This window comes from Eucyclogobius newberryi, unplaced genomic scaffold (genome assembly GCF_026437365.1).
Source record: "Eucyclogobius newberryi isolate DKJ021-1_F unplaced genomic scaffold, fEucNew1.0.hap1 SCAF_10, whole genome shotgun sequence".
NCBI classification, from domain to species: Eukaryota; Metazoa; Chordata; class Actinopteri; order Gobiiformes; family Gobiidae; genus Eucyclogobius; species Eucyclogobius newberryi.
The window spans coordinates 35,458,176-35,478,614 of NW_027315724.1; the positions used below are offsets into that span (position 1 = coordinate 35,458,176).

Consider the following 20,439-nt stretch of genomic DNA (forward strand, 5'->3'; position numbering starts at 1 on the left):
CGTTTGTTGAAGGGTGGCCCCTCGTTTGTTGAAGGGTGGCCCCACGTTTGTTGAAGTGTGGCCCCTCGTTTGTTGAAGGGTAGCGCCTCGTTTGTTGAAGGGCGACGCCTCGTTTGGTGAAGGGCGGCGCCTCGTTTGTTGAAGGGCGACGCCTCGTTTGGTGAAGGGCGGCACCTCGTTTGTTGAAGGGCGACGCCTCGTTTGTTGAAGGGCGACGCCTCGTTTGGTGAAGGGCGGCGCCTCGTTTGTTGAAGGGCGGCGCCTCGTTTGTTGAAGGGCGGCGCCTCGTTTGTTGAAGTGTGGCCCCTCGTTTGTTGAAGGGTAGCGCCTCGTTTGTTGAAGGGCGACGCCTCGTTTGGTGAAGGGCGGCGCCTCGTTTGTTGAAGGGTGGCCCCACGTTTGTTGAAGTGTGGCCCCTCGTTTGTTGAAGGGTAGCGCCTCGTTTGTTGAAGGGCGACGCCTCGTTTGGTGAAGGGCGGCGCCTCGTTTGTTGAAGGGCGACGCCTCGTTTGGTGAAGGGCGGCGCCTCGTTTGTTGAAGGGCGACGCCTCGTTTGGTGAAGGGCGGCGCCTCGTTTGTTGAAGGGCGGCGCCTCGTTTGTTGAAGGGCGACGCCTCGTTTGTTGAAGGGCGACGCCTCGTTTGGTGAAGGGCGGCGCCTCGTTTGTTGAAGGGCGGCGCCTCGTTTGTTGAAGGGTGGTGCCTCGTTTGTTGAACGGCGACGCCTCGTTTGTTGAAGGGCGGCGCCTCGTTTGTTGAAGGGCGGCGCCTCGTTTGGTGAAGGGCGACGCCTCGTTTGGTGAAGGCGGCGCTTCTCGCCAGAACTTTTCCATTCGTGGCCGTTGCCTTATATGGAGTTGTCCTTGAGGATGCGATCCTCCTGTTTCTTATCAGAAAGTGCGTAATCGAGCAAGAACGTGGTGTGTGAGAACTATGAGAACTAAACCCAAAGTACAGTTTAATACAATTTCGTAAAGTTAATATATTTGGTATTCCCTTCATTATATATAATATACAGCGTACCACACATCACTGTGTGTAAAGTATATCTCTCACATCCTCCTCACACAGCTGCACCAATATGTCATCTATAACCCATATGAATATCCTCTGGGACTAGGATTTTAGGTAGTTAATGTTCATATTTATATTTAAAACAGCTCCATCTGAAGCTTGTTCAGCAAAACATTAATACTTACTGAGTCTAGTTTTCTGACTCAATTGAAGTGTGGCCCCTCGTCTGTTGAAGTGTGGCCCCTCGTCTGTTGAAGTGTGGCCCCTCGTCTGTTGAAGTGTGGCCCCTCGTTTGTTGAAGGGTGGCCCCTCGTTTGTTGAAGTGTGGCCCCTCGTTTGTTGAAGGTTGGCCCCTCGTCTGTTGAAGGTTGGCCCCTCGTCTGTTGAAGTGTGGCCCCTTGTCTGTTGAAGGGTGGCCCCTCGTCTGTTGAAGTGTGGCCCCTCGTTTGTTGAAGGGTGGCCCCTCGTTTGTTGAAGTGTGGCCCCTCGTTTGTTGAAGGTTGGCCCCTCGTCTGTTGAAGGTTGGCCCCTCGTCTGTTGAAGTGTGGCCCCTTGTCTGTTGAAGGGTGGCCCCTCGTTTGTTGAAGGGTGGCCCCTCGTTTGTTGAAGGGTGGCCCCACGTTTGTTGAAGTGTGGCCCCTCGTTTGTTGAAGGGTAGCGCCTCGTTTGTTGAAGGGCGACGCCTCGTTTGGTGAAGGGCGGCGCCTCGTTTGTTGAAGGGCGACGCCTCGTTTGGTGAAGGGCGGCACCTCGTTTGTTGAAGGGCGGCGCCTCGTTTGTTGAAGGGCGGCGCCTCGTTTGTTGAAGTGTGGCCCCTCGTTTGTTGAAGGGTAGCGCCTCGTTTGTTGAAGGGCGACGCCTCGTTTGGTGAAGGGCGGCGCCTCGTTTGTTGAAGGGTGGCCCCACGTTTGTTGAAGTGTGGCCCCTCGTTTGTTGAAGGGTAGCGCCTCGTTTGTTGAAGGGCGACGCCTCGTTTGGTGAAGGGCGGCGCCTCGTTTGTTGAAGGGCGACGCCTCGTTTGGTGAAGGGCGGCGCCTCGTTTGTTGAAGGGCGACGCCTCGTTTGGTGAAGGGCGGCGCCTCGTTTGTTGAAGGGCGGCGCCTCGTTTGTTGAAGGGCGACGCCTCGTTTGTTGAAGGGCGGCGCCTCGTTTGTTGAAGGGCGGCGCCTCGTTTGTTGAAGTGCGACGCCTCGTTTGTTGAAGGGCGGCGCCTCGTTTGTTGAAGGTTGGCCCCTCGTCTGTTGAAGTGTGGCCCCTTGTCTGTTGAAGGGTGGCCCCTCGTTTGTTGAAGGGTGGCCCCTCGTTTGTTGAAGGGTGGCCCCACGTTTGTTGAAGTGTGGCCCCTCGTTTGTTGAAGGGTAGCGCCTCGTTTGTTGAAGGGCGACGCCTCGTTTGGTGAAGGGCGGCGCCTCGTTTGTTGAAGGGCGACGCCTCGTTTGGTGAAGGGCGGCACCTCGTTTGTTGAAGGGCGACGCCTCGTTTGTTGAAGGGCGACGCCTCGTTTGGTGAAGGGCGGCGCCTCGTTTGTTGAAGGGCGGCGCCTCGTTTGTTGAAGGGCGGCGCCTCGTTTGTTGAAGTGTGGCCCCTCGTTTGTTGAAGGGTAGCGCCTCGTTTGTTGAAGGGCGACGCCTCGTTTGGTGAAGGGCGGCGCCTCGTTTGTTGAAGGGTGGCCCCACGTTTGTTGAAGTGTGGCCCCTCGTTTGTTGAAGGGTAGCGCCTCGTTTGTTGAAGGGCGACGCCTCGTTTGGTGAAGGGCGGCGCCTCGTTTGTTGAAGGGCGACGCCTCGTTTGGTGAAGGGCGGCACCTCGTTTGTTGAAGGGCGACGCCTCGTTTGTTGAAGGGCGACGCCTCGTTTGGTGAAGGGCGGCGCCTCGTTTGTTGAAGGGCGGCGCCTCGTTTGTTGAAGGGCGACGCCTCGTTTGTTGAAGGGCGGCGCCTCGTTTGTTGAAGGGCGGCGCCTCGTTTGTTGAAGTGCGACGCCTCGTTTGTTGAAGGGCGGCGCCTCGTTTGTTGAAGGTTGGCCCCTCGTCTGTTGAAGTGTGGCCCCTTGTCTGTTGAAGGGTGGCCCCTCGTTTGTTGAAGGGTGGCCCCTCGTTTGTTGAAGGGTGGCCCCACGTTTGTTGAAGTGTGGCCCCTCGTTTGTTGAAGGGTAGCGCCTCGTTTGTTGAAGGGCGACGCCTCGTTTGGTGAAGGGCGGCGCCTCGTTTGTTGAAGGGCGACGCCTCGTTTGGTGAAGGGCGGCACCTCGTTTGTTGAAGGGCGACGCCTCGTTTGTTGAAGGGCGACGCCTCGTTTGGTGAAGGGCGGCGCCTCGTTTGTTGAAGGGCGGCGCCTCGTTTGTTGAAGGGCGGCGCCTCGTTTGTTGAAGTGTGGCCCCTCGTTTGTTGAAGGGTAGCGCCTCGTTTGTTGAAGGGCGACGCCTCGTTTGGTGAAGGGCGGCGCCTCGTTTGTTGAAGGGTGGCCCCACGTTTGTTGAAGTGTGGCCCCTCGTTTGTTGAAGGGTAGCGCCTCGTTTGTTGAAGGGCGACGCCTCGTTTGGTGAAGGGCGGCGCCTCGTTTGTTGAAGGGCGACGCCTCGTTTGGTGAAGGGCGGCACCTCGTTTGTTGAAGGGCGACGCCTCGTTTGTTGAAGGGCGACGCCTCGTTTGGTGAAGGGCGGCGCCTCGTTTGTTGAAGGGCGGCGCCTCGTTTGTTGAAGGGCGGCGCCTCGTTTGTTGAAGTGTGGCCCCTCGTTTGTTGAAGGGTAGCGCCTCGTTTGTTGAAGGGCGACGCCTCGTTTGGTGAAGGGCGGCGCCTCGTTTGTTGAAGGGTGGCCCCACGTTTGTTGAAGTGTGGCCCCTCGTTTGTTGAAGGGTAGCGCCTCGTTTGTTGAAGGGCGACGCCTCGTTTGGTGAAGGGCGGCGCCTCGTTTGTTGAAGGGCGACGCCTCGTTTGGTGAAGGGCGGCGCCTCGTTTGTTGAAGGGCGACGCCTCGTTTGGTGAAGGGCGGCGCCTCGTTTGTTGAAGGGCGGCGCCTCGTTTGTTGAAGGGCGACGCCTCGTTTGTTGAAGGGCGACGCCTCGTTTGGTGAAGGGCGGCGCCTCGTTTGTTGAAGGGCGGCCCCTCGTTTGTTGAAGTGTGGCCCCTCGTTTGTTGAAGGTTGGCCCCTCGTCTGTTGAAGGTTGGCCCCTCGTCTGTTGAAGTGTGGCCCCTTGTCTGTTGAAGGGTGGCCCCTCGTCTGTTGAAGTGTGGCCCCTCGTTTGTTGAAGGGTGGCCCCTCGTTTGTTGAAGTGTGGCCCCTCGTTTGTTGAAGGTTGGCCCCTCGTCTGTTGAAGGTTGGCCCCTCGTCTGTTGAAGTGTGGCCCCTTGTCTGTTGAAGGGTGGCCCCTCGTTTGTTGAAGGGTGGCCCCTCGTTTGTTGAAGGGTGGCCCCACGTTTGTTGAAGTGTGGCCCCTCGTTTGTTGAAGGGTAGCGCCTCGTTTGTTGAAGGGCGACGCCTCGTTTGGTGAAGGGCGGCGCCTCGTTTGTTGAAGGGCGACGCCTCGTTTGGTGAAGGGCGGCACCTCGTTTGTTGAAGGGCGGCGCCTCGTTTGTTGAAGGGCGGCGCCTCGTTTGTTGAAGTGTGGCCCCTCGTTTGTTGAAGGGTAGCGCCTCGTTTGTTGAAGGGCGACGCCTCGTTTGGTGAAGGGCGGCGCCTCGTTTGTTGAAGGGTGGCCCCACGTTTGTTGAAGTGTGGCCCCTCGTTTGTTGAAGGGTAGCGCCTCGTTTGTTGAAGGGCGACGCCTCGTTTGGTGAAGGGCGGCGCCTCGTTTGTTGAAGGGCGACGCCTCGTTTGGTGAAGGGCGGCGCCTCGTTTGTTGAAGGGCGACGCCTCGTTTGGTGAAGGGCGGCGCCTCGTTTGTTGAAGGGCGGCGCCTCGTTTGTTGAAGGGCGACGCCTCGTTTGTTGAAGGGCGGCGCCTCGTTTGTTGAAGGGCGGCGCCTCGTTTGTTGAAGTGCGACGCCTCGTTTGTTGAAGGGCGGCGCCTCGTTTGTTGAAGGTTGGCCCCTCGTCTGTTGAAGTGTGGCCCCTTGTCTGTTGAAGGGTGGCCCCTCGTTTGTTGAAGGGTGGCCCCTCGTTTGTTGAAGGGTGGCCCCACGTTTGTTGAAGTGTGGCCCCTCGTTTGTTGAAGGGTAGCGCCTCGTTTGTTGAAGGGCGACGCCTCGTTTGGTGAAGGGCGGCGCCTCGTTTGTTGAAGGGCGACGCCTCGTTTGGTGAAGGGCGGCACCTCGTTTGTTGAAGGGCGACGCCTCGTTTGTTGAAGGGCGACGCCTCGTTTGGTGAAGGGCGGCGCCTCGTTTGTTGAAGGGCGGCGCCTCGTTTGTTGAAGGGCGGCGCCTCGTTTGTTGAAGTGTGGCCCCTCGTTTGTTGAAGGGTAGCGCCTCGTTTGTTGAAGGGCGACGCCTCGTTTGGTGAAGGGCGGCGCCTCGTTTGTTGAAGGGTGGCCCCACGTTTGTTGAAGTGTGGCCCCTCGTTTGTTGAAGGGTAGCGCCTCGTTTGTTGAAGGGCGACGCCTCGTTTGGTGAAGGGCGGCGCCTCGTTTGTTGAAGGGCGACGCCTCGTTTGGTGAAGGGCGGCGCCTCGTTTGTTGAAGGGCGACGCCTCGTTTGGTGAAGGGCGGCGCCTCGTTTGTTGAAGGGCGGCGCCTCGTTTGTTGAAGGGCGACGCCTCGTTTGTTGAAGGGCGACGCCTCGTTTGGTGAAGGGCGGCGCCTCGTTTGTTGAAGGGCGGCGCCTCGTTTGTTGAAGGGTGGTGCCTCGTTTGTTGAACGGCGACGCCTCGTTTGTTGAAGGGCGGCGCCTCGTTTGTTGAAGGGCGGCGCCTCGTTTGGTGAAGGGCGACGCCTCGTTTGGTGAAGGCGGCGCTTCTCGCCAGAACTTTTCCATTCGTGGCCGTTGCCTTATATGGAGTTGTCCTTGAGGATGCGATCCTCCTGTTTCTTATCAGAAAGTGCGTAATCGAGCAAGAACGTGGTGTGTGAGAACTATGAGAACTAAACCCAAAGTACAGTTTAATACAATTTCGTAAAGTTAATATATTTGGTATTGCCTTCATTATATATAATATACAGCGTACCACACATCACTGTGTGTAAAGTATATCTCTCACATCCTCCTCACACAGCTGCACCAATATGTCATCTATAACCCATATGAATATCCTCTGGGACTAGGATTTTAGGTAGTTAATGTTCATATTTATATTTAAAACAGCTCCATCTGAAGCTTGTTCAGCAAAACATTAATACTTACTGAGTCTAGTTTTCTGACTCAATTCATTGACAGACAATTCTAACTCTAAAAAAGATCAATAAAAAGGTCTATAAACCAGAATGATTTTGTGTGGTTTAATAAAAACAACATCAAAGCAATTAATTACACATTAATTACACAAGCTATGCCTGGACTTAGTTAAAAGAAATGCTGGTAGTGAAACGTTTTGATTCATTCTAAAATGATCTTGATGGAAGCTGACTTTAATGCCACTCTGCAGGTTTCAGCCACTCTCAGGTCTCACGTGTCCAAGAGAAGACTCACATGTGGATCAAGGCCTCCTCACAGATCTTTGGGTCCTTAGAGCCGTCTGTGGTGCTGGTCTTGGAGGTGTGGCCTAGAGTGGGCGTGCCTTTTAAATCTCAGTCAAACATATTCCTAATTTGGACAAATTTAACTTAAACCAGCAAAATGACATGTAACCATGACAACATACTGCAACAATGTCAATGAACACACATCATGAGCAGGTCATGAGGAAGTACATTAAATATAACATAAACATATTTCAAACACAGTTCTTAAGGCAAAGTTAACTAAAGCATGATTTATTTACAAGTTTAGATCACACAGTAAACGTTAAGTCACTTTAAATGTGAAATACAGTCATTAAGGACTTCATCCTGAGAAAGTTTCCATCCAGCAGAACAAGAGGGTTTATTACAGTGGACGATTCCACTTGTCCACAGGGGTCAGGTCCTTGGACCCATTTGGTGTCCTCTGTGTTCTTTATCAGAGGTGTTGACCCAAAGGGGGGAGGGGGGTGTGGTGAAGACAGTGTTGTTGGTCCATGGGGGATGGGGAACATTCTTCCATCCAACATTTTTGCTTTGCTTTCTGAAACAGTGTCTTAATTATGAAAAGGTCATGTCTTTTAAATGTCTCTTTGGACACATATGTCCTACAGACGCCATTTTGTTCAGAAAGAGAGTCCCTCTTTGAAATTAAATGGAAGTTCAAGATTCATCATACCTGTCGTATACAATAGTGTCTTAAAGCCATGGGACGGGAGAAGCCCTGGCCATTCTGATGCTAATCAGGTCCTCAGTGATGAGGGAGCTAAAGTCAGCTAACAAAAGGGTTTGATAGCCCTTTACAGTTAGGATACAAAGGAGAGTAATCTCAAGTGAAACTGTAAACACCCTTCATCAGTAAGTTCCGCCTGGTGGGCGGGGCCTACTCAGAGAAGAATAAATACCTGCATTCTCAGACTAGATCCGAAAAAAAAAGTGTCCAGATGACGAGCTCATTTATTGTAAAACATGGACATTAGCAGGTGTTTCACATGGAAACACATGCATCTGATAAAGCTAAGGCTTTTCAACAGTGTGGATTCTCGTGTGTCTTATTAGGGTGTTTGAGCAGGAAAATGCCTTCTCACAAACATCACAGCTGTAAGGTTTCTCTCCAGTGTGGATTCTCATGTGTTGTATTAAGTTGGTTGACTGGGAAAATGCCTTCTCACAAACATCACAGCTGTAAGGTTTCTCTCCAGTGTGGATTTTCATGTGTTGTATTAAGGTGTTTGACTGGGAAAATGCCTTCTCACAAACATCACAGCTGTAAGGTTTCTCTCCAACGTGGACTCTCATGTGTTTTATTAAGGTGCTTGAATGGGAAAATGCCTTCTCACAAACATCACAGCTGTAAGGTTTTTCTCCAGTGTGGATTCTGGTGTGGTTCTTGAGATTACCTGCTGTATTAAAACTGTTTCCACACTGGTCACACTCATAGGGCTTTTCTCCTGTGTGGATTCTCATGTGTTGTTTGAGTGCAGAAGCAGACCTCCAAGTCTTTCCACACTGGTCACATGTGAACCCCATTCTTCAGATGGACTTCTAGATCTGTCATGAACACAGAAAAAGAAGACGTAAAGTAATGTTAGCGTTAAATAAAGAACTTATATTTTTGTCAATTCCTTATCACTGTTGAGAGTGATGTTGTTATGGAAAAAATAAGAGTCATTTTCACAAGCTTCAGTGAGTTATGAAATGAACAGGACTTTACTGTTTCTATAAGAATGTGGACAGTGTAACAGGCTCTGGCTTTGGGTGAGGACCGACAGCATCAAACCAGTCTGACCCAGAGCTCTGTCATTTAAACACGTTTACATTCAACATTGTGGCAAATGATGTTGAACATCAGTGAACTTACAGTGACACAATTAAATGTGTTTGTGTGAATGTGTGTAAAGTGGAAGAGTCATGTTTGATCCTTTGTATTTTACAATCTGAGTACTTTTCTTTCCAAAGGATTTTTTGGCCTGTAGGCTGACAGTGCAGCGTGAAATGGGAATGAGACTGGGGAACGACACGCAGCAAACAAGTGAAAGCCGAACTCAAACTCATGAGGCCGCAGCCCGCCCCACGCAGCAGGCGTCTCTCAATGCTCGGGGTTTGAGAGACTCGACAAACACAAAAGCACATTGTTTTCTTCTTCAAAAGACACACACCAAAAACACTGATGAAAAATGTTGGGGAGACAAAATATGTTTTAGTCATGGCACAAATGGGTCAGCAGGGGTCGCAATGCTCCTACACAACATTCACGGGAAAGTAATTGGCTCTAAAAATGGTAGTTTGGGTCAGTTGACTAAAAGGGCAACAGTTCACACCTGAGAGTGACTCATGTCTGAACAAGCAAACAGAAACATTCAGCAAAAACATTTAGGATCTTTAAATGTCACGAGCATAAGCTGTTCGTTGTGTTCAGAAGCTGTCAATATTGTTCACAAGCTCCACCCACTTTCTCTCCTGTTGATCCATATCAAAGAAAGAATGGAAATTTGACTCAAAACTTCAAAAACGTGATTTTTTCTTTTATTCAACAGTTACTTCTTCTGAAACAAAAGCACATTGTAACCATAGAAATGAGTGTGTTGATTGACACTCCTGGTTATCCCATTATATGCCAGTTCCAGAGTTCAATTTAAATGGATTTATCATCAACAACATTTTTATATACGTTTTTTTATACAAATCAAACCACTTTTCAGTGTTTAATGCTTTTTCTTTTCATCTCTGAAGCACATGAAAGAAAGGACTGAAAAACGACCTGGAACTGAACCTCTGGAGACAATCAACTCAACTACAACTCTTCTCTCCTCTTTGACTACATTTTACTGATTTACTTTTACATCCATTACTGATTATTAGTCCTTCTTGTACGTCTGCTCACCATCTATTGCCTACTTTCACACTTTAACTTTAACATTGTCCACTTCTTTTTTAGCAATGGAGATAAGTAAGGTCAAATCCAGTAGAGTCCTTTATGTCAGGGCCTGTCAGAATGGATGTATTCATTGAAATTATTATTAAAAAACACCAAAACAAAAAAAACTTCCTCCTCAACTTCCGGTAGTTTCCCGAGTCTATCGTTGCTGGGACAACGGTAAAAACAAAATGGTGCCGACCCTGAGCCTAACCGCATGTCCTAAACGCTGGATATAAGTGAATGAAACACATTCCTGGACAAATATCATGTCATTCTCCTTTTACCTTCGGCTGTGTTGAGTTGGAGCCGTTGTAGGTCGCGGGTTTAAGGTTTAAGCAGAGCAAAGCAGCAGACGCGGTGAGGAGGAGGTTTGGTCCCGACGGCACGGGAGTGGGTGGAGCTACACTCGGTCACATCCGGTGATCATGATGACGTCATGTCCGGCTGCGGTAGCTGCGCCGTGGGCAGAAAAGCTCTGCTGGCACCGTCAGGTACTGCACTCATCTGTTTCGTGGAGCTCATCCAGGTTTTCTGACGTAAACTGTCCATCATTTTTCCCACAGATTTGTTTGTCTGGTGAGAAGTTTAAAGGCACCACACAGGCTAACCAGTATGTGCTAACTAATGTCAACGATGTCACTGTTTTCAGCCCAAAAACACTGAATAACTTGAATACATTTGTTTCAGGAACGTCTATGAGGAAAATGAATGTGAAATGAGCTTTTGTGACTGTTTAGTCTCTTTATAAACGACCTGCCTTTGATGTGTCCAAGTGTCCGCTGCCAACTTTATGCGGATGATGCAGTTTTTTATGCACCCGCCAAGACAGCGGAGCAGCAGAGATCCTGTCTGCACGGCTGAGGTTAGTCAGTGGCTCACTCAAAATAATTTGGTTCTAAATCTCACAAAGACAGTCGCCATGTGTTTTTCCATTAAAAATAATAATAATTTGGACCATAAATTTCACATCAATCTTCAAACTGAAAAAAATACAGTTGGTTGATGAATTCAAATACCTTGGGCTGGTACTAGACCCCCAACTCAAATTTGACAAACACATTAAGAAAATATCCAAAACAATCCAAAGAAATCTAAATTGTTTTAAACTAATCAGACACTACATCCCAAACCGAGCGGCCCTGCTGTACATGCTACATGCTACATGCTACATGCTACATGCTACATGCTACATGCTACGTGCTACGTGCTACGTGCTATGATATTCTCTCACATCTCACTGCATGACATCAGGGGCCCAGGCAGCTCCCTCAGCCACAAAGAAAATCAGTTCACTTTACAACAAGGCAATAAAAATGATGGATAGAAAACCTGTCCGATTTCATCACTGCCACATTCTCAAGAATTATAATTTATTAAAGTTTTGAAAGCTTCATTAACCTGTGTTTTCTTAAAATATGTTTACTAGACTAAACAGCAGCAGCAGTGACAAGAGGCTCCTCAAACCAAAACGGTCAGATCCCACAGAGCAGGACGTCATCTGGACAATCATCCTTCTCCTTTAAGAGCTGTAAACTCTGGAATTCATTAGCCCCTGAAACAAAGTGCATCTCAGAAGTCAATATGTTCAGCTCCAGAGTGAAGGGCTGAACCCACCTGTACAGAACATGTGTCGTACACGTTCTCCACCTGTACAGAACATGCATCGTACACGTTCTCCACCTGTACAGAACATGTGTCGTACACGTTCTCCACCTGTACAGAACATGCATCGTACACGTTCTCCACCTGTACAGAACATGTGTCGTACACGTTCTCCACCTGTACAGAACATGCATCGTACACGTTCTCCACCTGTACAGAACATGCATCGTACACGTTCTCCACCTGTACAGAACATGCGTCGTACACGTTCTCCACCTGTACAGAACATGTGTCGTACACGTTCTCCACCTGTACAGAACATGCGTCGTACACGTTCTCCACCTGTACAGAACATGTGTCGTACACGTTCTCCACCTGTACAGAACATGCATCGTACACGTTCTCCTCCTGTACAGAACATGCATCGTACACGTTCTCCACCTGTACAGAACATGTGTCGTACACGTTCTCCTCCTGTACAGAACATGCGTCGTACACGTTCTCCACCTGTACAGAACATGCATCGTACACGTTCTCCACCTGTACAGAACATGCATCGTACACGTTCTCCACCTGTACAGAACATGCATCGTACACGTTCTCCACCTGTACAGAACATGCATCGTACACGTTCTCCACCTGTACAGAACATGCATCGTACACGTTCTCCACCTGTACAGAACATGCGTCGTACACGTTCTCCACCTGTACAGAACATGCGTCGTACACGTTCTCCACCTGTACAGAACATGCGTCGTACACGTTCTCCACCTGTACAGAACATGCGTCGTACACGTTCTCCACCTGTACAGAACATGCGTCGTACACGTTCTCCACCTGTACAGAACATGTATCGTACACGTTCTCCACCTGTACAGAATATGTGTCGTACACGTTCTCCACCTGTACAGAACATGCATCGTACACGTTCTCCACCTGTACAGAACATGCATCGTACACGTTCTCCACCTGTACAGAACATGCGTCGTACACGTTCTCCACCTGTACAGAACATGCATCGTACACGTTCTCCACCTGTACAGAACATGCATCGTACACGTTCTCCACCTGTACAGAACATGTGTCGTACACGTTCTCCACCTGTACAGAACATGCATCGTACACGTTCTCCACCTGTACAGAACATGTATCGTACACGTTCTCCACCTGTACAGAACATGCATCGTACACGTTCTCCACCTGTACAGAACATGCATCGTACACGTTCTCCACCTGTACAGAACATGTGTCGTACACGTTCTCCACCTGTACAGAACATGCATCGTACACGTTCTCCACCTGTACAGAACATGTATCGTACACGTTCTCCACCTGTACAGAACATGCGTCGTACACGTTCTCCACCTGTACAGAACATGTGTCGTACACGTTCTCCACCTGTACAGAACATGCATCGTACACGTTCTCCACCTGTACAGAACATGCATCGTACACGTTCTCCACCTGTACAGAACATGTATCGTACACGTTCTCCACCTGTACAGAACATGCATCGTATACGTTCTCCACCTGTACAGAACATGCATCGTACACGTTCTCCACCTGTACAGAACATGCATCGTACACGTTCTCCAACTGTACAGAATATGCATCGTACACGTTCTCCACCTGTACAGAACATGCATCGTACACGTTCTCCACCTGTACAGAACATGCATCGTACACGTTCTCCACCTGTACAGAACATGCATCGTACACGTTCTCCACCTGTACAGAACATGCATCGTACACGTTCTCCAACTGTACAGAACATGCATCGTACACGTTCTCCAACTGTACAGAACATGCATCGTACACGTTCTCCACCTGTACAGAACATGCATCGTACACGTTCTCCACCTGCACAGAACATGCATCGTACACGTTCTCCAACTGTACAGAACATGCATCGTACACGTTCTCCACCTGTACAGAACATGCATCGTACACGTTCTCCAACTGTACAGAACATGCATCGTACACGTTCTCCACCTGTACAGAACATGCATCGTACACGTTCTCCAACTGTACAGAACATGCATCGTACACATTCTCCACCTGTACAGAACATGCATCGTACACGTTCTCCAACTGTACAGAACATGCATCGTACACGTTCTCCACCTGTACAGAACATGTATCGTACACGTTCTCCACCTGTACAGAACATGCGTCGTACACGTTCTCCACCTGTACAGAACATGCATCGTACACGTTCTCCACCTGTACAGAACATGCATCGTACACGTTCTCCAACTGTACAGAACATGCATCGTACACGTTCTCCACCTGTACAGAACATGCATCGTACACGTTCTCCACCTGTACAGAACATGCATCGTACACGTTCTCCACCTGTACAGAACATGTATCGTACACGTTCTCCACCTGTACAGAACATGCGTCGTATACGTTCTCCACCTGTACAGAACATGTGTCGTACACGTTCTCCACCTGTACAGAACATGCATCGTACACGTTCTCCACCTGTACAGAACATGTGTCGTACACGTTCTCCACCTGTACAGAACATGTGTCGTACACGTTCTCCACCTGTACAGAACATGCATCGTACACGTTCTCCACCTGTACAGAACATGCATCGTACACGTTCTCCACCTGTACAGAACATGCATCGTACACGTTCTCCACCTGTACAGAACATGCGTCGTACACGTTCTCCACCTGTACAGAACATGTGTCGTACACGTTCTCCACCTGTACAGAACATGCATCGTACACGTTCTCCACCTGTACAGAACATGCGTCGTACACGTTCTCCACCTGTACAGAACATGTGTCGTACACGTTCTCCACCTGTACAGAACATGTGTCGTACACGTTCTCCACCTGTACAGAACATGCATCGTACACGTTCTCCACCTGTACAGAACATGCATCGTACACGTTCTCCACCTGTACAGAACATGCATCGTACACGTTCTCCACCTGTACAGAACATGCATCGTACACGTTCTCCACCTGTACAGAACATGCATCGTACACGTTCTCCACCTGTACAGAACATGTGTCGTACACGTTCTCCACCTGTACAGAACATGCGTCGTACACGTTCTCCACCTGTACAGAACATGTATCGTACACGTTCTCCACCTGTACAGAACATGCATCGTACACGTTCTCCACCTGTACAGAACATGCGTCGTACACGTTCTCCACCTGTACAGAACATGCATCGTACACGTTCTCCACCTGTACAGAACATGCATCGTACACGTTCTCCACCTGTACAGAACATGTATCGTACACGTTCTCCACCTGTACAGAACATGCATCGTATACGTTCTCCACCTGTACAGAACATGCATCGTACACGTTCTCCACCTGTACAGAACATGCATCGTACACGTTCTCCAACTGTACAGAATATGCATCGTACACGTTCTCCACCTGTACAGAACATGCATCGTACACGTTCTCCACCTGTACAGAACATGCATCGTACACGTTCTCCACCTGTACAGAACATGCATCGTACACGTTCTCCAACTGTACAGAACATGCATCGTACACGTTCTCCAACTGTACAGAACATGCATCGTACACGTTCTCCACCTGTACAGAACATGCATCGTACACGTTCTCCACCTGTACAGAACATGCATCGTACACGTTCTCCACCTGTACAGAACATGTATCGTACACGTTCTCCAGGAGGAGAAAACGTTCTTCAAGAGAAGAACCGTTTCCCCCCGGGGAAGTTGGAAAAGAAGAAGTAAAGCCAATGAACAGATTGCAAGTGGAATTAAATATTAAATATTGTTGATAGAATAAGTAGAAAAATAGTAAAAAAATAGGAGGAAATCATCAGAACTGAGAATAGCTGGGAGTGACGGCTCTACTGCGCTGTGACAGTTTGTTACTATGACTACAGCGCTGAAAATAAATCTAGTGTTACTTTAGTAGACTTCTATTAGATTTGAATAGTATGTCCTGCTAAACTGTTCTTCATCTTGATGTCCTGCTAAACTGTTCTTCATCTTGATGTCCTGCTAAACTGTTCTTCATCTTGATGTCCTGCTAAACTGTTCTTCATCTTGATGTCCTGCTAAACTGTTCTCCATCTTGATGTCCTGCTGAACTGTTCTTCATCTTGATGTCCTGCTAAACTGTTCTCCATCTTGATGTCCTGCTAAACTGTTCTTCATCTTGATGTCCTGCTAAACTGTTCTCCATCTTGATGTCCTGCTAAACTGTTCTTCATCTTGATGTCCTGCTGAACTGTTCTTCATCTTGATGTCCTGCTAAACTGTTCTCCATCTTGATGTCCTGCTAAACTGTTCTTCATCTTGATGTCCTGCTAAACTGTTCTCCATCTTGATGTCCTGCTAAACTGTTCTTCATCTTGATGTCCTGCTAAACTGTTCTTCATCTTGATGTCCTGCTAAACTGTTCTCCATCTTGATGTCCTGCTGAACTGTTCTTCATCTTGATGTCCTGCTAAACTGTTCTCCATCTTGATGTCCTGCTAAACTGTTCTTCATCTTGATGTCCTGCTAAACTGTTCTCCATCTTGATGTCCTGCTAAACTGTTCTTCATCTTGATGTCCTGCTAAACTGTTCTTCATCTTGATGTCCTGCTAAACTGTTCTTCATCTTGATGTCCTGCTAAACTGTTCTTCATCTTGATGTCCTGCTAAACTGTTCTTCATCTTGATGTCCTGCTAAACTGTTCTTCATCTTGATGTCCTGCTAAACTGTTCTTCATCTTGATGTCCTGCTAAACTGTTCTTCATCTTGATGTCCTGCTGAACTGTTCTCCATCTTGATGTCCTGCTGAACTGTTCTCCATCTTGATGTCCTGCTAAACTGTTCTCCATCTTGATGTCCTGCTGAACTGTTCTCCATCTTGATGTCCTGCTAAACTGTTCTTCATCTTGATGACCTGCTGAACTGTTCTTCATCTTGATCCTGCACATCCTGCTCCAGGCCTGTGCGCGCCGCAGTGCATCGATGGAGAGATAACCAGAGCAAACGGAAATGCTGCCGCGATAAGGGGAAGTCCTGGTGCGTGGTTGGGTTTGAGAACGACACGACAGGATCTGGACGTGGGCTGGCGTACGTGTCGCTGCTCAGAGCCAGGGACAAACGCAGGTTCGGGGTCAGACCTGGACGTGATCATGGACTACAGGGTGCTCGCGGTCTCGTTGTCCCTCTGCGCGCTCGGTAAGTTTGATCGAAGAAAGAGTCGAAAGGTCGATCACAAGTATGTAGTGAAGTCAACCCAAAATCCACTGTGCTTAAAGCAACACTACGTAAATTTAGTTTGAGAAATTAGGGCTGTTGCTAAAGCGATTAACAACTTAGCAACTAAATATTGCATCTTTTAAATGGAAAAACAAAAACATGACAGGAAAGTTAACATTTCACTTCAGAACATTCTTCTGCAGATCGATAACTTTAATGTTGTGGAATAGTAAAGCCAAAGGGTCAACATTTCCATGGAAACAAGCCGCAGTACAAGTCAGGTTTATGTTGAGGAAGCTCGCTCACAGTAAGAACACATGTTTTTTAGAGCCGTGAACATTTTGTAGTTTATTTCAGAATATTCTTTGTGTTTAAAGTTACGTACAGGGGCTTTAATTATTCTTTCTTTTCTTACTTTCCGTTGTTGCTGTTCGATCAAACATAGAGGCTATTTTAATATAAAAAGACTAAATGGATAAAACTGGTGAACAAAATGTCAACGTTTCCGATTCAGACTCGTCAGTTAAAGGTGCGGGAGGTTCCAAACATTCAACTTATGAAATGAACAAAAGAGACACAAATATTGAAATGTCTTTATAAAACTGTAACATTAAAATGTAATTGTTGAGCAATGGAATTTTTTTATTTTTTATGCGTTTTTATTTGTTTGTCACTTGAATGAGCAAAAATAATTATTACACTGTTTCTTTTGGTTTCTTTTGTGCAAGTTGCTTTAAAAATAGATAAAGAAATGGAAGCGCATGCACCGGGTTTAAAACATACTACGGAACATTCAGCAAAACAATAGCACAAGTTAGTCACAAAATATGCAAATGCCCTTTAAAGTAGAAAAGCTTTTAAATCAAACAGTTACATAAGACCAGAGGGGGCGCTGTTTTGGCTTACGCTGTGAAATGAGGTAATTCTGTGTCTGAAATTATGACTGTTAGTGTAATATCTGTTTTTTTCACTAGTTTATCATCAACAAATGTGTATGGAACATGTGTGTTTGTGTTTCTAGGTTCTTTTGGAGAAAACATCAGCAGTTACACAGGTAAGAGCACATGACAATACAAAGGTCAGTAAAAGAGGGACGTGGGATGAAGCACCAAACCTGCCCCAGTGTGATGTCATTAGCAGAAACATGTGAAATGCTGTAAAACATGTTCATGTGACATTACAGTGCGGTGGAATCATGTCTTTCCTTGGTCGTATGAGCTGCGGCTCGTGGGGGGACCCAGTCGCTGTGAGGGTGAGCTGCAGATGAAGCAGAACTACTCGGACTGGCGCTGGGAGACCAGGTCCTCCTGGAGCTGGGTGAGCGCGCCCTACTGGAGCCTCAGGTTTGCTCACATGGTTTGTGCTGCACTGGACTGTGGATCTGGCCTTCACACCAGAGCTATAGAAGAGGACAGAGACGGGGACAGGTGGGACATCAACCCTGACTGTGATGAGGCACACCTGAGGAACTGTGTGTGGGCTGGCTTCAATATGTTCTTTGCTGTTGTGGAGGTGACGTGCTCCGGTGGGTGTTTTAGTTGTGTCTGTATTTCTGACAGTGAATGAGACGTGTTAATCTCCTCTAATCGTTCCTTCTGCTCAGAGTCTGTGCGGCTGCTCCCTGGACCCTCTCTGTGCTCTGGACCTCTGCAGATCCACCACAACCAGTCCTGGACCTGGGTCTGTGAGGGAGACTTGGACCTGCCGGGGGCAGAGGTGGTGTGCAGGGAGCTGGGCTGTGGTGCTCCTCTCCTCCAGGGGGCGCTCTCTCCTCAGGGTCAAGCGTTTCAATGTGATGGTTATGAGTCTTCTCTGATGGACTGTCCCAGGTCCAGACCAAAGTCCAGCTGCTCCTCAGCACGAGCTGTGAACCTCACCTGCTCAGGTAAAGGGGGTGGGGCCTCAAGGGCGGGGCTTCAGGGGGTGGGGCCTGGTGGATTGGATTGGTAGTTTTCTTCTAACGTGTGACGGCTCTGACCAATCAGAGCAAAAACCAGAGCTAAAGATTTCAAAGCTGTTTAAAGAAACATGAAGGGTTTTCACTAAAATGCAGCAGCGCTAACACATGTTCTGACCTGGAGGACTGAGCGATATCACAGACGTGTACGATACATGTTCTGTTTCTGTTCACATCAGACCCAGATGAGGTGCGTCTCCAGAGTGGGACGGGCCGCTGTGATGGGGCTCTGCAGCTCCGACACCGGGGCGAGTGGAGAAACGTGGAGCCATTAGCCTGGACCCTGATGACGGCGGCGCAGATGTGCCGGCGTCTGGACTGTGGCCCAGTGGTTTCCTCAAAGCTGCTCCAGGTCCCAAGACACTCAGCCTGGCAGATCCGGTCGCCCTGTGCCCAGAGCGAGTCCTCTCTGAGGGAGTGTGTGATCGCAGAGGAGTGGAGCTCTGATTCCATGGTGCAGCTCACCTGTTCAGGTGCTGTTCTCGCTGAGGCCACAGCTCAGACTATCATATACTTCACTCTTAAACGTCTCATCACATATGATTCCACTGACGCCGGGTTCTCCAGTCTGTAATCTGAGCAGAGACAGACCAGACTAGGCCAGACCTTTTCTGTTTTGTGCCATACTTTCTTTTTTTGTGTGAAGATTGTTGTGTTGAAAACATGTCGTGAGTAAAATCCTTATGATTCTAAAACAAATAGTCCAAATAAAGTCTTGTGTGTCCAGAGTCTGTGCGGCTGCTCCCTGGACCCTCTCTGTGCTCTGGACCTCTGCAGATCCACCAGAACCAGTCCTGGACCTGGGTCTGTGAGGGAGACTTGGACCTGCCGGGGGCAGAGGTGGTGTGCAGGGAGCTGGGCTGTGGTGCTCCTCTCCTCAGGGTCAAGCGTTTCAATGTGAGGGTCATGAGTCTTCTCTGATGGACTGTCCCAGGTCCAGACCAAAGTCCAGCTGCTCCTCAGCACGAGCTGTGCACCTCACCTGCTCAGGTAAAGGGGGTGGGGCCTCAAGGGCGGGGCTTCACTCCTCAGGTTCAAGGGGGCGGGGCTTCAGGAGCTTTGAAGTAATGGCGGCATCAAACTGGACAAATATCTAAAGGACACATAAACACTAAACTGATTTTTTCTTTATTTCAACACATTCCGTTCCTCAGTCGTTTACACGGCCTAAGTTTCACCTGACACTAATCTTCTTTGTTACCCTGTCAGCCCAGTAATGTGCTGCTGTTTACCACACTGTCTGACTGGCCTGTTCTCTTTGTTGAAGTGACCTGGACTCATTTGACAGTTGCGGGTTCACATTTGCACACCTCTCTCCTCAGCGCCCTCTGCTGGCCTGAGGCTGGTGGGGCCGAGCCGCTGTGCAGGGACTCTGGAGGTCAGGCACCAGGGCCAGTGGAGGCCAGTGTTTTATTACCGAGAAGAGGATTGGGGCCTCAGGATGAGGGCCTGCGAGCAGCTGCTCTGTGGCTCTGTGGTGACGGCGAATGCCACGGCGTTTTCAAAGAGAGCGGTGTGGAACATCTCCCCCGGCTGTGCTCTCCTGTCACCGCTCCTCCCTCCGTGTGTGGAGCTGGACACCAACAATACCGGCTCAAATGGGCTTTATCTGGTCTGCTCCGGTACGTCTGAGTTTGAGCTGTCACAATCTACCAATGATGGAAAGTAACAAAGTACAAAAGTAAAAGTACATTATTTAGGGATCTGTATTTTACTTGAATACATTTTGGATTGTATACTTTCACTTCTACTTGGACCGGAAATGGGTTTGAGCAAACAACAAAAGAAAAAATGACCAAGAATATGAATCAGAAGAATTATTTATCAAGATCACTACAATTGACACTTAGATAAGTTTCCAAAATTGTATAAAATACTTTTTACTCTAAACTTATGGCCATTGACAGACACAGACACTGACACTGACTGAAAATGGTGTCTAAACGTGTCTGAAACATCTCTGCTCCACAGATTTGCTCTCTCGTCCAAACGTCTCCATGTCGGGGCCCCGCGGTGTCCAGGACCAGCAGCTTCCCGACAATCAGGTATGGACAAAACTAGAGGCTTCTATTGACCCTATTCCACCCCTGGTCCCTGCCCTGGTCCCTGCCCCTGCCCCGGTCCCTGCCCCGGTCCCTGCCCCGGTCCCTGCCC

The 20,439-nt window shown here is 48.9% G+C and overlaps 1 protein-coding gene across 1 annotated transcript; it reads left to right on the forward strand.

Annotated features, from left to right (window-relative positions):
* Positions 1–16,199: 16,199 nt before the first annotated feature.
* On the forward strand, positions 16,200–19,854 carry LOC140368822 (scavenger receptor cysteine-rich type 1 protein M130-like). The gene is made up of 7 exons (XM_072455896.1): positions 16,200–16,307; positions 17,350–17,382; positions 17,512–17,853; positions 17,932–18,213; positions 18,465–18,758; positions 19,013–19,275; positions 19,608–19,854. The coding sequence occupies exons 1-6, from the start codon at positions 16,262–16,264 to the stop codon at positions 19,204–19,206; spliced, it is 1,191 nt and encodes a 396-aa protein (XP_072311997.1). The 5' UTR covers positions 16,200–16,261; the 3' UTR covers positions 19,207–19,275; positions 19,608–19,854.
* The last annotated feature ends 585 nt before the right edge of the window (positions 19,855–20,439 follow it).